Source organism: Sander vitreus, chromosome 7 (genome assembly GCF_031162955.1).
Source record: "Sander vitreus isolate 19-12246 chromosome 7, sanVit1, whole genome shotgun sequence".
Lineage (NCBI taxonomy): Eukaryota > Metazoa > Chordata > Actinopteri > Perciformes > Percidae > Sander > Sander vitreus.
In genome coordinates, this window is record NC_135861.1 from 6,770,376 (window position 1) to 6,784,886 (window position 14,511).

Consider the following 14,511-nt stretch of genomic DNA (forward strand, 5'->3'; position numbering starts at 1 on the left):
AGGATGTTTAATCCCTAGACAGCAGGATCTTTCAGACTGGAAATATGAAAAGGAACACATTTTAAAAACAATTACACAGGCAGAAGAATTAGGTCGTGACGGATAAGCAACTAATTTCCAAGCAATCTGCAAAAAGAACTGCATGTCTGACATTTTTTTCAAAATGAGGTCAGATATAACACAACGGATGTGAGATTAAAACGTGAATGTGTGTCACCTAAAGACTGAAACGAATGGTGGAAAGAACACACACAAAAAAAACAAGAGAATACAACAGGAAGGGTTACTTCATCTGACTCTACACATGCACATGTAGAGCAAAAGAATGTATGACACACTTGAGAGCAAGACTTAGATTATCTTGTGTAATGGGACGTCTAAAATCATTAGCCTCCACCACCCTGTATATTACACTTGATAAAGAATTTAGAACTGGTAATTGTTTTCCACTTCATGCACAAATAGCGATTAGAAATAATAAATGCCATCCTTCCATGTCGCTTTTGGTTTCTCTTTATCAATCCCTTTCTTCTCATCTACCCCCCACCCCCACCCCCACCATTACATGGTGCATTTATCAACCTGTCATCCACCCATCGTTCTTCCCCCCCATCCGTTCTTCTGCCTCTTGGTTTCGCCATTTGTTTATCTTCCTCTCTAACATCCATCCCTATTCATTTCTTTGTTGGATGTTTGTTTAATATCATCACCACCCATCAATCACTCCCTGTGCCTCTCTTTCATCCCGGAGACAATAATAGTGTTTTTTTTTTTTTTCCACAAACGGATGGTACACTTTCACCTTTCTCCCTGACGGCTGTCAAAAAAAATGAAATTACAGATTTCCCATGAAGGGGAGAACAACTGCACACAATGTTGTTGCTTCACAGAAAATCATTACGGACAGATAAACAAACAAAACCGATTCAATCTTTTCTTTATGCCAAGCAACAGTGCTCCACCGAAATGAGAGAGGAGAATAGAGACGGTTAAAAAGACACACACACACAAAAAAAAAGTTTCTACCTTGAATGTTGGACGGGTTGTCAATGACAAAGTTTCCATTCCACACCACGGACAGGTCGACTGGTAGGTCACTGATGTCACTTCCCTCGTAGTCGTACTGAGAAACAGAAAGGCAAGGAGTGTGTGAGGAATTGCTGATTTATAATGGATTCAATGCAAATTTGGGAATTGTATGAGACATCGTTTCATTTGCATAGTCATTCGTCCCGGCTTGTTCGTTGCAGACAGTGATACAGGCCGAGCATGCACGCACGCATAAATCCATATTCACCAAAACAGACATATTTCATAAATACACACAGAGAAATAACAGATGGGTTACAGCTGAATGGGCATGAAAGAATGGAGACAGGAATGGGAAGGGAGGAGAGGAGATGAGGTAGGATGGAGGGAGATAAGAGAAGAAGTAGAGAGGGAAGAGGAGGAGGAGGAGGAGGAGGAGGAGAAGTGGTCAGAGAAGGGAAAGCAGACTGAAATCAGACAGTGGAAGACGTGTGGGAGGACCTTATTCATTTACACATGAGCTAAGTGCTGGGATGAGGGTAGGGGAGAGATAAGATGCGGAGCAGTGTAAAGTGAAATTGACATTTCCAATTTGCTCCCTGACACGCTGGATTTGATAGACGGGCAATGGGGCCTGTGACACACACACATGCACATGCACACACACACACACACACACACACACACACACACACACACACACACACACACACACGTTTGATACAGTCAAAACTTTACTACCATGTCTCAAATACCATAACATATCATAAGAGTGACAATATACTCATACATGATTATGTTGTTCTTTGTGTAGATAAAGTCAAAATCCTAAGTTGGGCTGTTTTAGTTTTCCCACACATAAGTTAACAACCCTATCTTTAAAAAAAAATACATTCATTTGCTTTGCCATATATACAGTACGTATTCGCTAAGGCTGATTCTTTATTGGCAACTTTCTTCCCAGTGAGGTAAACGTGACTACTTTATATTGCAAAATCATTGGGAAAAGGTTAAAGTGGGCAAAGGGAAAAGGTTAAAGTAAATGTGAAAGCACAGGAATTCAATACTGGAGATCTCGTATGAGTGTTTTCTATATGGCGATGTATTATAACATTGTTTGTTAGTGACTTCCAAAACTCATATGCCTGCCCATTATCTGATCTGTCACTTTTTTGGAGATTTGGTTACGTTGAGGTAGCAACAGCTACTTGATTAAGGTTCGAGAACGATCGTGGTCATGGTTAAAAGAAACCAACGCTGAGTTTCGAACTCTTTGTAGGTCCAACCATCCACTAAAAAAACTTTTTTTTAATGGTTATAAAAAGGTCATGCTGCGTTAGAGCTTAGATCGGGCCCAAAAAAATCAAGCCCGACCCTACCCGAGCCCGTGCACGGCCCGGCCAGACACATTAACTCTAATTATGAGCCCGATTTAAACACGACAATTTTTTTTATACGTGGGCCGTTATAACTGACGTTCTCAACTACAATTCTGAGTTGTTGGAACTACAGAAATCTGAAGCATGTAAACTGCGTTGTTTGTTTATTCGGAATGGAATGGATTGCAAATGGATCCAAATGAAGAAACGTAAAAAAAAAACTCAACCCTAGCTCCCTCAGCCGAATAGTGAGGGTAACAGATCAAGGCAGCAACATAATCAAAGCCCTGGAACCATATAGGAGACTTTCTTGTCTCGATCACCTAATTAATACTGTCCTTTGGCACGGTCTGCATGTTGACGCACTGGCCGACAACAGTGCTGCAGATGGGAGAGACATGATGTAGCCCAGTTTACCTCACACTCAAGTCAGTTTACCTCACACTCAAGTCAGTGCAGGACATGTAGCCTACCCAGAGCTACAGGAGAAGCTGGAGAGCCATAGCTTTCTCCCCACCGAATTAGGCTAATAAAGTAATGATGCTTGATCAAGGGCCCAGCCTGGCGGAAAATATCAGCCGAGTGGGATCGGGTCAAGTTCGGGCTCAGGCTTGGGCAGAGAATCTAAACTCTATGCTGCGTGCACCTTTACTTCACAGAGATGACTGCCATTATTTTCATGGCCACAAGGGGACACTTGTCAGCAAACATACAGTAGGTAAATAAAAAATGTGGACAAGCATTCACTGGGACAGTCTTATTTAGGCGACCACAACACTTCGTTAAGGTAAGAGAAATATTGTGATTTTGTCAAAATATGAAATAAGTCTGCATGGCTTGTCTCAGGCTTTAAATCTGCATTGGCCTTCTCTACCAGGACCATGATTTTTCACTTACCGAGTGCATTGAGTTGCCCAACTAAACCATAAAACGTTAATTGTGCTTTAGTTGCCAGCAGCACAAATGGTAAATTAATAAAATACATTGGAAGTAAATCAGTATGAACATTTTGCATTTGGAAATGTGTTTAATATTAACATTTTCTTGCTATGTTGATAAAAGAAATATAATCTAGCTGGAATCGCACTGCCTAAAAAACATATTTACTACTGCACATTAGTTGTATATTAATGTAAGTTTCAGGAGGGTTGTTTTTCAGCACACTATAGAGACTATCTTTTTACAAATAATAATTCATAACGGCAGTGATTCATAGATGCTTTGATATCATCTTGTTTACCCTCATCCAAGTCCATCCTGAAGTGCAGAGTGCCTACAGGACTTCACGTCACCGAAAGCTTTATGGCTGAAGCATTAATCTTTATCGCTACTTTTGCAAGGCTGTAACACATATTTGCAGGCATGGAATCTGTAAAGCTGGCGCTAATAGACTAAAAGAGTGGGCCTACTTAACAATAATGAGCTGCATGGGTGCCCTGTGTACACGCAAAGTAGGTAAGTGATACATGTTTATTAAAGCAAAACATTGTGTTATTTCAGATCAGTAATGGTTTCAGCTCAGCCTAAAGCCTCGAGGAGAAGGCGATGAAATAAAGAGATGAATAGGAGAAAAAGAAGAGCATAAATAGAGGGAAAAGAAAAAAAAGGAGACATTGTGAGCAGCCACAGAAGAAGGAATGTGGGAAGTCTGGCTCTCTATTGAGACAGCTAAGAAACACAGACCATTGAAACCACAGGATTCTGGGAGGTCAGCAGCTCCGGAGCAAAGGGATTCAACCAAAACACTCTTTTGACACAAAGGAAAAGCTGATTGGTCTTATTCCCTTCCCACTACTTCAGTGTGACCCTGATCCATCACACATGAGGTAGGCCGTTGACTCTGTTAGCATCACTAATACGTCCCACTGTTTAAAGGCCTGTGTATGGCAGCTTCCAGCACCAGTAAAACCACAGGGCACACATGCCCACATACGCCTCTCTCTGCGGTGTGGCCCCCATTAAACTTTAAGGGTTTCAACTTGTCTGCCATCACCAAAAACACTGGGTGAGCTTGTTCTCTTGTCAGTGCCTGCCCACCCTGCTGCCCGCCACATCATGCTTTATTCATACTGTCACATGGCTTAGAATGCCGACACAAACCACACTGTGAAACGGCGACACTGTGCCACCCAGTCACACTGAGCATCAACCCACAAGCTCACTTTCTTGGGACACTTTGGAGTAAATGATATGGCTGATTATATACTGAAAATAAAGAAAACATAAGGAAAAAGAGGAGAAGCAGCAGAGGGAGAAAGAAGTAGTAGAAGAGGGATTTCAGGAAGGAAGAAGTTCAGCTCAAGCCGCTTTAGAATTAAACTACTGCTTAAACCTCAGGACACCTTGAACTTGCAAAGTGTAAAACTTTCCAGAAGATCCTAATTTCATCTTGTAGTTTTTGTCATTATAAAAAAAAAAAAAAGATACATTAGGGAACAAGACTAAGAGTCTACAGCCACGCTGCTTACCATGACAGTGTTTACAATCTGATGTTTACCATGTTCAGCATCTTAGTTTAGTGTGTTAGCATGCTAACATTTGCCAAGCACCACACGCAAGGTACAGCTGAGGCTGGCGGGAATGACATTAGTTTTGCAGGTATTTGACCGTGAACGAAAGTACTGGACAAACTAACAATTTTAACCTGATGATGGAGCTTGAAGAAAGGTCAGGGGATCAACAAAGTCCATACAATGTATCCTAAAAGGGACATACAAATTGGTACCAAATTCCACACATTTCAATGCATCCAGCCATTGTTGAGATATTTCAATGTGGACCAAACTCACATTGAGAGCCATGCCGCTAGCGTGGCTAAAACCTTATCTAAAAAATGTTAAAGTCACATTAGGGGAGCATTAAGTTCAGCATCTCTTTAAGCTGACACTTTAATAATGCATCACACTGGTCTTGTCAGTCACCAGTTATTACTCTACTCTGACCTCTGGAATTTGAAATTCTTCTCTAATGAGATTTAGAAGTATGGGTGGCATATAAGGTGCAGGCATTTTGCCACAACTTACCGTTCAATTTACAAGCATAATGCATCTACTTTTTTCACAAAAACTTGAAGTTCTTATTAACAATGTAGTGCTATTTTATCCAGGTCGTCATCTGTTACTTCATCTTCTCAGTGGAACGATGCCTTAAGTTTTAGGATGGACAGAAGTCTATTTTTGGAATGCAGCTCTGCATTTCTGTTACCCTTTGAAAATGACGGATACTCAGATATCATGATTAGAACTGTGGCATGAAAGTAGTCTAATTATGGAACAACGCTGAAGCCACTAGCTCTACTTGAACCTGTCTTTACAAAATGGCAACATTTTAAAAGGATCTGTTTTTGAATATTGAGTGATGACAATCTTAGACTGAGATACTTTGAGGGGAGAAGTGGGCATGCTAAAGCAAAAGTGCTTTAATACTAGGGCTGTCAATCGATTAAAAAATGTAATCTAATTAATTACATACTCTGTGATTAATTAATTGAAATTAATCGCATACATAATTAACGGTGCCTGAACCGATACTTTTTAAGAAAGTAAAAAAAGAAAAGAAAAAAAAGGGTACTAAACAACAGTTGGCGGCATTAAAGAATGGCTTGTTTATTGCTAAGGCCATATGGTCAAAATTAAATGATTTAATAATAATGTATAACAATAACAATAACTTATTTCGCTAGTAAATTGCTGTTGAACGACAAAAACAACAACCAGATAGGAAAAGGACATTTACAATAACTTCAAATGCACCACGAGACTATAGTTTACCAGTTTCATTGAACGCACCGTCTGTGTTGTTTCTCCGACGGCAGCTGCAGATTGTTACATCCCGGTGTTGAATCCTCTACAGTAAAACACAGTCAAACTTTACAGCGTTTAGCGTTAGCTGTCAGCATTGTAACCGTGTTTAATCCAGCTACTAGCTAGCGGTAGGCTAACGTTACCTGCTGTTGAGTATTGTGTTAACTAGCGACACATGCAGCAGGGTTTGTGTTTCCTGTAACGTCTGTTTCAGAGCAGCAGACGTATCAGTGGAACCAGATTTTCGTCTGTATGCAAACGTCAATACGGAATGGATTAATCTGCGTTCATTTTTTTAACGCGTTATTTTTTCTTAGATTAATTAATCGAAATAACGAACTAAAACAAGAATGCGTTATTTTGACAGCCCTATTTAATACATTTATACTAATTGCTAAAAAGAGATAAATATTACAAAACTTTTGTTTTGAAACCTAAACTACAGGAAACAATGCTTATTGATCTCACCCTGATGGCAGAATGTTTCACTTGTTGGACTGTTTTTAGCTTGTTTCAAATTACTTTTCACCGTTCAATCTTATGCTATATGCAATAAACTGTACATGATGAAATTCCCTTTTCAAGTTTTCACTCTGCGTCTCACAATGCAGATTGTTACTAGAAGGAAAGCGGGAGGGCAGAAGCAGGGTTTAACCAATTATCTGACAAGCACTGGGTTGTATTCTAACTGGAACTAATGAGCATGTCTTTCCTAAGACGATGTCAAATGTCTGACCAAAAATAAATAAAGAACTCCAGAGATCCATTCGTGTTTAACTTCCCTGTTGTTTTGAATCACAGGCTGAAAGCAATTGGACACCTTCCCTTAAATCATCTCGTCTTTTTTTTTGTTTTACTCTTGGCTTAATGAGAAACTGTTGCTGTCTTTTGTTTTTCTGATTTATTATCCATGCTGATGTTTTCCACATTTCCTGCATTTAATTATGTTTTTGTCTTGCAGCCATCCCACTCTGGGTAACCTCTTTGGCCCCCCATGTATGGTTTCTTCCATACATGGCATTCTTCTGGTGGTGATTAGATGATTTTTGTCCAGCTGGTCTTCTGTTTAATTGATTATATCTATAAATGTATATGTGATCAGGTATTGCTTTTGTCTTCAAGAAATATTACCTCTTGGGTGCTTCTCTTTTTTAACTTATTGAACATATACTGTAAAAACAAAAATGGACCTAGCCACCGTGACATCACCCATTGGTTTGTGGACTAACGTTACCGTTTTGAAGCCTCGAGATGGGCATTTTGGCTGTTGCCATCTTGGTTTTGGAGCTAGAAATGACCATGTTTGGATGAGAGGGTGGCGCTGGTGAGTAGCGCTAAGCTAAACGCTAAGTTGTATTTAAGCATACTTGAAACTATCAATTGAGGCCATTCAGTAAATGTTTACTGAAGTAATACATCGAGTGAGAAGAAGGGCCATTTTCTTATAAACTTACTTGTATATAGACTATACAATCAGACTTCTTTTTGCAACCAGTGGAGTCGCCCCCTGCTGGAAATGAGATAGAATGCAGGTTTAAGGCACCTCCACATTGGCTTCACTTTTCAGACCCGCAGGTTGCGGCTTGTTATTGAACAGCTATTGACTATCGGCATCACGTCACTGACTCTGGGTATAGCTTTGATCTACTGGTAATGGCATGAGTGCTGTTAAAAAACTCCGTATTGGTGGAACCCTGTGGGTAAAAGTTGCTCTCCCCCTACTGAGTGGCCTCTCTGCTGGCCTGCCGTCCTGACTTCCCTCCCCTGAGCGCCCGGAGCTGCTGGAGATGAGTAATCAGACTCATTACTGAAGCCTCTGGCCGGCTCCTCCATGTCACTGCATGTAATTAATCTACCTGTACCAACTCATAGTGTAGGCCCCCCTGGGGAAGAGAGAGGAGAGAAGAGAACGGGAAGTTAGGTGGAGGGAAGGGTAGGAGAAAAAGAAGAGGACACAGTAGAGGAAAGTTGGGTGGATGCAAGTGGAGGACAGCTAAAGAGCAGATAAGGAGAAAGTGAGAGGAGTGGAATTAGGAAACGTGGAGAGGAGATTGGAAGGGAGAGAAGGGAAAAGAGGAGAAGCAATGAGAGCCAGTAAGGGATGGCAAGAGGAAAATAAGGGGAAACTGAAAGTGGGAGAGAAGAGCAAATGGGACGTAAAAGGGTAGAGGACAGCAGAAGAGAGAAGCGTTTAAAACAAGGACGAGATAAGGGAGAAGAGAGGTACAGAGACGAGGAGGGGTAATCAGAGGGTACAAGGGAGAGAGGGAGGCGAGGTGACACAAGGAGAAAAAAAAGGAGAGGGAGGGGAGGAGGTGTAAAAACTACAAGGTGAGCACAAAGCCGTCCCTGCCCTCATTACAGTAACACACCAGCCTGGCTCGGGTTCATTCGTTATCTGCTCCTGCACTCGTTTATTCTCTCGCTACATGAATCGTCTCCATGGATTGCATGTCCCCATGGATTGTATGAATAGATATGGCTTGTGTGTGTGTGTGTGTGTGTGTGTGTGTGTGTGTGTGTGTGTGTGTGTGTGTGTGTGCGTGCTTGAGCGTCTGAGGGACTGAAAACTGCCGATGTTAACAAAACAGATGGCTGGTGAGGGGGGAGAAGGCAGAAAAACCGAGAGGTGTGTGCATATGTGTGCGCGCGTCCATGTGCAGGTCACACTCATGTAATTAGTCATGTTGAAGGATACCTGAATGTGTGTTAAAAATACACTGCGAGCAAACGCACATACACAGACAAGTCCCCCATTTCAGTTCAATTCAATCCCTTTTAGACTTTGCAACAACTTTGCATATGTTTAACTCTACCTTTTGTTGTTGCGATAAATAAAAAAAGATGTAAATGTAAGTAATAATTACTCACACTTAACCTGATACTTTGACTTTTGATTTGACTTTTGTTGAAGTTGCTCCTCTCTGTTCCTCCATCTCTTCCTCAGCAACATCTGCAACGAGTATGTGCTTTTGGCTATTATTTGTTCTTAGTGATTTCCTGTAATACGATCATAACAGAACATGTGCATCCAAGATGAGTCATAAACTGTGTGCATGTGTGTGTGTGTGTGCAACTAATTCGCATTAGCAAATGCTTTTTGTAAGAAACGTAATGCTTACCAACATCACAGAAGACCTTCATATTGAACATATCTGCAAAGTGTTGCACTGCTAACAGATTGTATTTGTTTCCCTACAATATCTGCTCATGGTAACTGAAGCGTGACTAAGGTTTTTAATGGTTACGTTTAGGCAACTCAAAGTGCTTGGTTAAGGTTAGAGAAAGCCCGTCGCCTCAGTTAAATGTTGAAAGAAAGTCTACACTGACTGGAAGCATGCAGTCACGTGGATGTTGTCAGTATTTAACCAAAACCTCCATCTTTCCCTTACTTTAACTAAGTGTTGTTTAGTAACATGCACCTATAACAACAGACCACAAGCCGCTGCCTCTGGTGTCGAAGTCCTGTGCTTTGTACGCCCAACCATCCACCCCAGAATCCCCCCCCTACAACGTGCATTACAAAGGTGTGTTCAAACAGAAAGTAAAGTGAATTTTCACCTCTAGTCATTTGTCTAATGGACGCACTGACCACGTATGATGGGAGCGTGGCTGTCTTTGTGTGGCAGCTCAGGCTGTGATTGAGCCCAGAACTCCCCGGGAACCCAGAACGCTTGCGCTGCCCCATGCTATTCTCAGATAATTGTGGCTGCTCATGTCTTTAAATTTGACATTGTATGCAAAGGTGATGTCTCTAATCTCTAATCAAAATCACCTTGCACTCTGTCTGAACACAGCAGTAAGCTGGGTACCAATTACCTTTTGTCACTAATGTGCTTTGCCAAATAAACTTAGCACAAAAAGTAAGGACATTTCTGTTTGGTAGATTATTTCTCTGTGGTAACAATGCTTTTTAGGAATAAATCTTATACCATTGGAAAGTCTGTTTAGTTCCCTTACAAATGGTGCCCCATTTGTAAGGAACATGCATTTGTGGGATGAGCAGCAGCGCTGAGTATGTGGGTTGCACCCATGAACAATTTGCCAAATCTTCTCTGCCATTGCCAAACAGATTATTTTGCTGTTGCTAGTGACACTTGTTTTGAGCTTCTGGTACCCCCATATGCTGCCAATCAGGTGCCTGATTTAGAGATGAGATTCTGCAACCAGTGGCAATCCCATATCTCCACAGTCTGGGACCGAACGCTATCCTCCAAGATGACAACACTCGCCCCCACAGGGCGGGGTTTATCAGAGACTACCTCCAGAATGTGGGAGTGGAGAGGATGGAATGGCCTGCCAGCAGTCCTGACCTCAACCCCATTGAACACTTGTGGGATCAACTTGGGCATGCTGTTCGTGCCAGAGTGACCAACACAACCACGTTGGCTGACTTGCGACAAATGCTGGTTGAAGAATGGGATGCCATCCCACAGCAGTGTGAGACCAGGCTGGTGACCAGCATGAGGAGGAGGTGCCAGGCTGTTGTGGCTGTGTATGGTTCTTCCACACGCTACTGAGGCTCCTGTTTGTGAAATGAATACATTGTTCAATTGCCAATATGTCTTGTTTATTCAAACTTCAATCATCCAATCCACCAAAAGAGTCAATGGCAGAATAAGCTGTTTGGCATTGGCAGAGAAGATTTGGCAAATTTTTCATGGGCGCAACCCACATACTCAGCGCTGCTGCTCATCCCACAAATGCAAATGCTTTCAAATGTTGCCCCATTTGAAAGGGAACTAAACAGGCTTTCCAACGGTATAAGATTTATTGCCAAAAAGCATTGTTACCACAGAGAAATAATCTATCAAAAAAAAAAGTCCTTACTTTTTGTGCTAAGTTTATTTGGCAAAGCACATTAGTGGTATATTGACTTATTTGGTGGGAGGCAGTGTTACATTGATGAACATTTGCATGTGGGATCTGTACAAGTGTGTGTACATGTGGGCTATATGTATCAAGATTGTAAAAGTTAGGAAAGGTCAACACTTGAGCAGAGTCTAGACCAATTTGTGGAATGTGAACGTGAACGTGAATGAATGTGAACACTCACACAGTCACAGTCATCCTTCTAAAACTCTACTATGCCAGTCATAACAGTGCCAGAAGTATGGACTTACAGTGGGAAGTTCATACAAGCAGACAGACAGACAGACAGACAGACAGACAGACAGACAGACACACACACAGCGTGTTTGATAGCCTATGTGTGTCAGTGTAATAAATCATGTAAAGCAGGTTGCTGGTTGTTGCTGATGCTACAGTCTCCGTCTGCTCCACATGATTAGGAAGAAGATCATGTGGAGAATCTCCATATGTCTGCTTCACGTTGGGCTTCCAAACCCCTGGGGAGAATGTGTGTGTGTGTGTGTGTGTGTGTGTGTGTGTGTGTGTGTTTGTCCATGAACAAACCAGTAGGTATCCACGCAGCGTCCTATCTGTGCGTGCCTGAGAGCGTGTGTGTGCACTCGCCCCAGCATGTGTTTTCCTGCTAACATCCCAGTGTGCATCCATGCGTACTGCGGGTCCCTGGTGTATTTGAATATGCGAGTTCAATGTTTCAGTGTTTGGCGAGGGGCTAAACAATACACAAAGAGACAGAAAGATTGAATGGATGAGTGTACATCTACTGCTGGCTAATTTTTTCTGTGATTTATTACACTGTACTGTCCTAGTCACAGCCAGCTGTGACACACACACACACACACACACACACACACACACACACACACACACACACTTCCCTACTGAGAATGCTCAATACAATGGTAGCAAGTAAACAGGTTCTCAATCATAGATGGATCTTCTGTGTGCTGGTCCTCTGTATTAACTCTTTCATTCTCATGTTTCCTTCAAATACTTATTATTGCTTATAAGAACCTAATTATGGGTAAAGGGAAACCATTTACACCTGGGCTAAGAGACTATACCAGCGTGCTTTAGAGTTTGAGCTTCTTAAAGCTGCACTAATCAATATTTCAATATTGAAAATGTGTCAAATGACTATGTGCAATGTGTCTTTGGTGGTGATAAACCCAACTCTGCAGGTCTCTCAGCTCTATGGGTCAGTATAGCATCTTTCAGCTTTTTTTTCGTTTTGGTTAAAAGGCCTTCGACTTAGTTCACGCTTAGGGCTCATCAGTGTTTTTTCTTCCAGATGCAGCCAGCTGATTTCACCAAAAGCTTACTATACACAACCTGCCCATACACACGGACAGAATTAATAAAAAAAAAACAAAAAAAAACTGCGTGATGAAATCCTATGAAAAATCGAGGAGGGATGAAGTGACCCTGCCGGAGGAAGCCAGGGCCCCCGTCTGGAGCCAGGCCCAGATGGAGGGCTCGTCAGCGGCGTCTGGTGGCGGGTTGCCCGGGCCCGGTCGGGCACAGCCCGAAAAAGCTACGTGGCAGGGCCATCCCTCCATCCCATGGGCCCACCACCTGTGGGAGGAACCGCTGGGAGTCGGTGCGCTGCCACATGGGTGGCAGTGAAGGTCAGGGGCCTCGGCGGATCAGACCCGGGCAGCAGAGGCTGGCTCTGGGGACGTGGAATGTCACCTCTCTGTGGGGAAGGAGCCGGAACTTGTGCAGGAGGTGGAGCGCTACCGGTTAGATCTGGTGGGGCTTACCTCTACGCACAGTCTTGGTTCTGGAACCATACTCCTGGATAGGGGTTGGACTCTTTTCTTCTCCCGGAGTTGCCCAGGGTGTGAGGCGCCGGGCGGGTGTGGGGATACTCACAAGCCCCCGGCTGGCGCCGCTACGTTGGAGTTTAACCCGGTGGACGAGAGGGTCGCCTCCCTCGCCTGCGGGTTGTGGGGGAAAAACTCTGACTGTTGTTTGTGCATATGCACCAAACAAGAGTTCAGAGTATTCGGCCTTCTTGGAGACCTTGAGTGAGTCCTGCATGGGGCTCCAGTCGGGGACTCCATAGTTCTGCTGGGGGGGACTTCAACGCGCACGTGGGTAATGATGGAGACACATGGAGGGCGTGATTGGGAGGAACGGCCTCCCTGATCTAAACCAGAGTGGTTGTTTGTTGTTGGACTTCTGTGCTAGTCATGGATTGTCTATAACGAACACCATGTTCGAACATAGGGATGCTCATAAGTGTACTTGGTACCCAGAGCACCCTAGGCCAAAGGTCAATGATCGATTTTATAATCGTTTCATCTGATCTGAGGCCATATGTTTTGGACACTCGGGTGAAGAGAGGGGCAGAGCTGTCAACCGATCACCATCTGGTGGTGAGTTGGGTCAGGGGTGGGGGAAGACTCTGGACAGACCTGGTAAGCCCAAGCGGGTAGTGCGGGTAAATTGGGAACGTCTGGAGGAGGCCCTGTCCGACAGACTTTCAACTCACACCTCCGGCGGAGCTTTTCGTGCATCCCTGTGGAGGCTGGGGGCATTGAACCTGAGTGGACAATGTTCAAAGTTTCCATTGCTGAAGCTGCGGTGAGGAGCTGTGGTCTTAGGGTCTTAGGTGCCTCAAGGGGCGGTAACCCACGAACACCGTGGTGGACACCGGTGGTCAGGAAGCCGTCCGACTGAAGAAGGAGTCTTTCGGGATATGTTATCCCAGGCGACTCCGGAGGCAGTTGCAAGGTACCGAAGGGCCCGAAGGGCTGCAGCCTCTGCCGTGAAAGAGGCAAAGCAGCGTGTGTGGGAGAAGTTCGGAGAAGACATGGAGAAGGACTTTCGGTCGGCACCAAGGTACTTCTGGAAAACCGTTCGCCACCTCAGGAGGGGAGCGGGGAACCATCAAGCTGTGTACAGTAAGGATGGGGACGCTGTTGACCTCAACTGAGGAGGTAATAGGGCGGTGGAAGGAGCACTTTGAGGAACTCCTAAATCCGACTAATCGCCCTCTATGGTAGAGGCAGAGCTGGAGGATGAGGGGGATTGGCATCAATTTCCCTGGTGGAGGTTGCTGAGGTAGTTAAACAACTCCACAGTGGCAAAGCCCCAGGAATTGATGAGATCCGTCCAGAAATGCTTAAAGCTCTGGGTGTGGAGGGGTTGTCTTGGTTGACACGCCTCTTCAACATTGCGTGGAAGTCTGGGACGGTGCCTAAGGAGTGGCAGACCGGGGTGGTGGTTCCCCTTTTTAAAAGGGGGACCAGAGGGGTGTGTGCCAATTACAGGGGTATCACACTTCTCAGCCTCCCGGTAAAGTCTACTCCAAGGTGCTGGAAAGGAGGGTTCGGTCGATAGTCGAATCTCAGGTTGAAGAGGAACAATGCGGATTCCGTCCTGGTCGTGGAACAACGGACCAGATCTTTACTCTCGCAAGGATC

The 14,511-nt window shown here is 43.8% G+C and overlaps 1 protein-coding gene across 1 annotated transcript in view; it reads right to left on the reverse strand.

Annotated features, from left to right (window-relative positions):
• LOC144520564 (plexin-A1-like) overlaps positions 1-14,511 on the reverse strand; it is a 301,950-nt gene that overhangs the window by 91,926 nt on the left and 195,513 nt on the right. Inside the window, exon 11 of the mRNA XM_078254352.1 lies at positions 1,027-1,123. Within this exon, the coding sequence (XP_078110478.1) occupies positions 1,027-1,123 (97 nt within the window). The remainder of the gene's footprint in view (positions 1-1,026; positions 1,124-14,511) is intronic.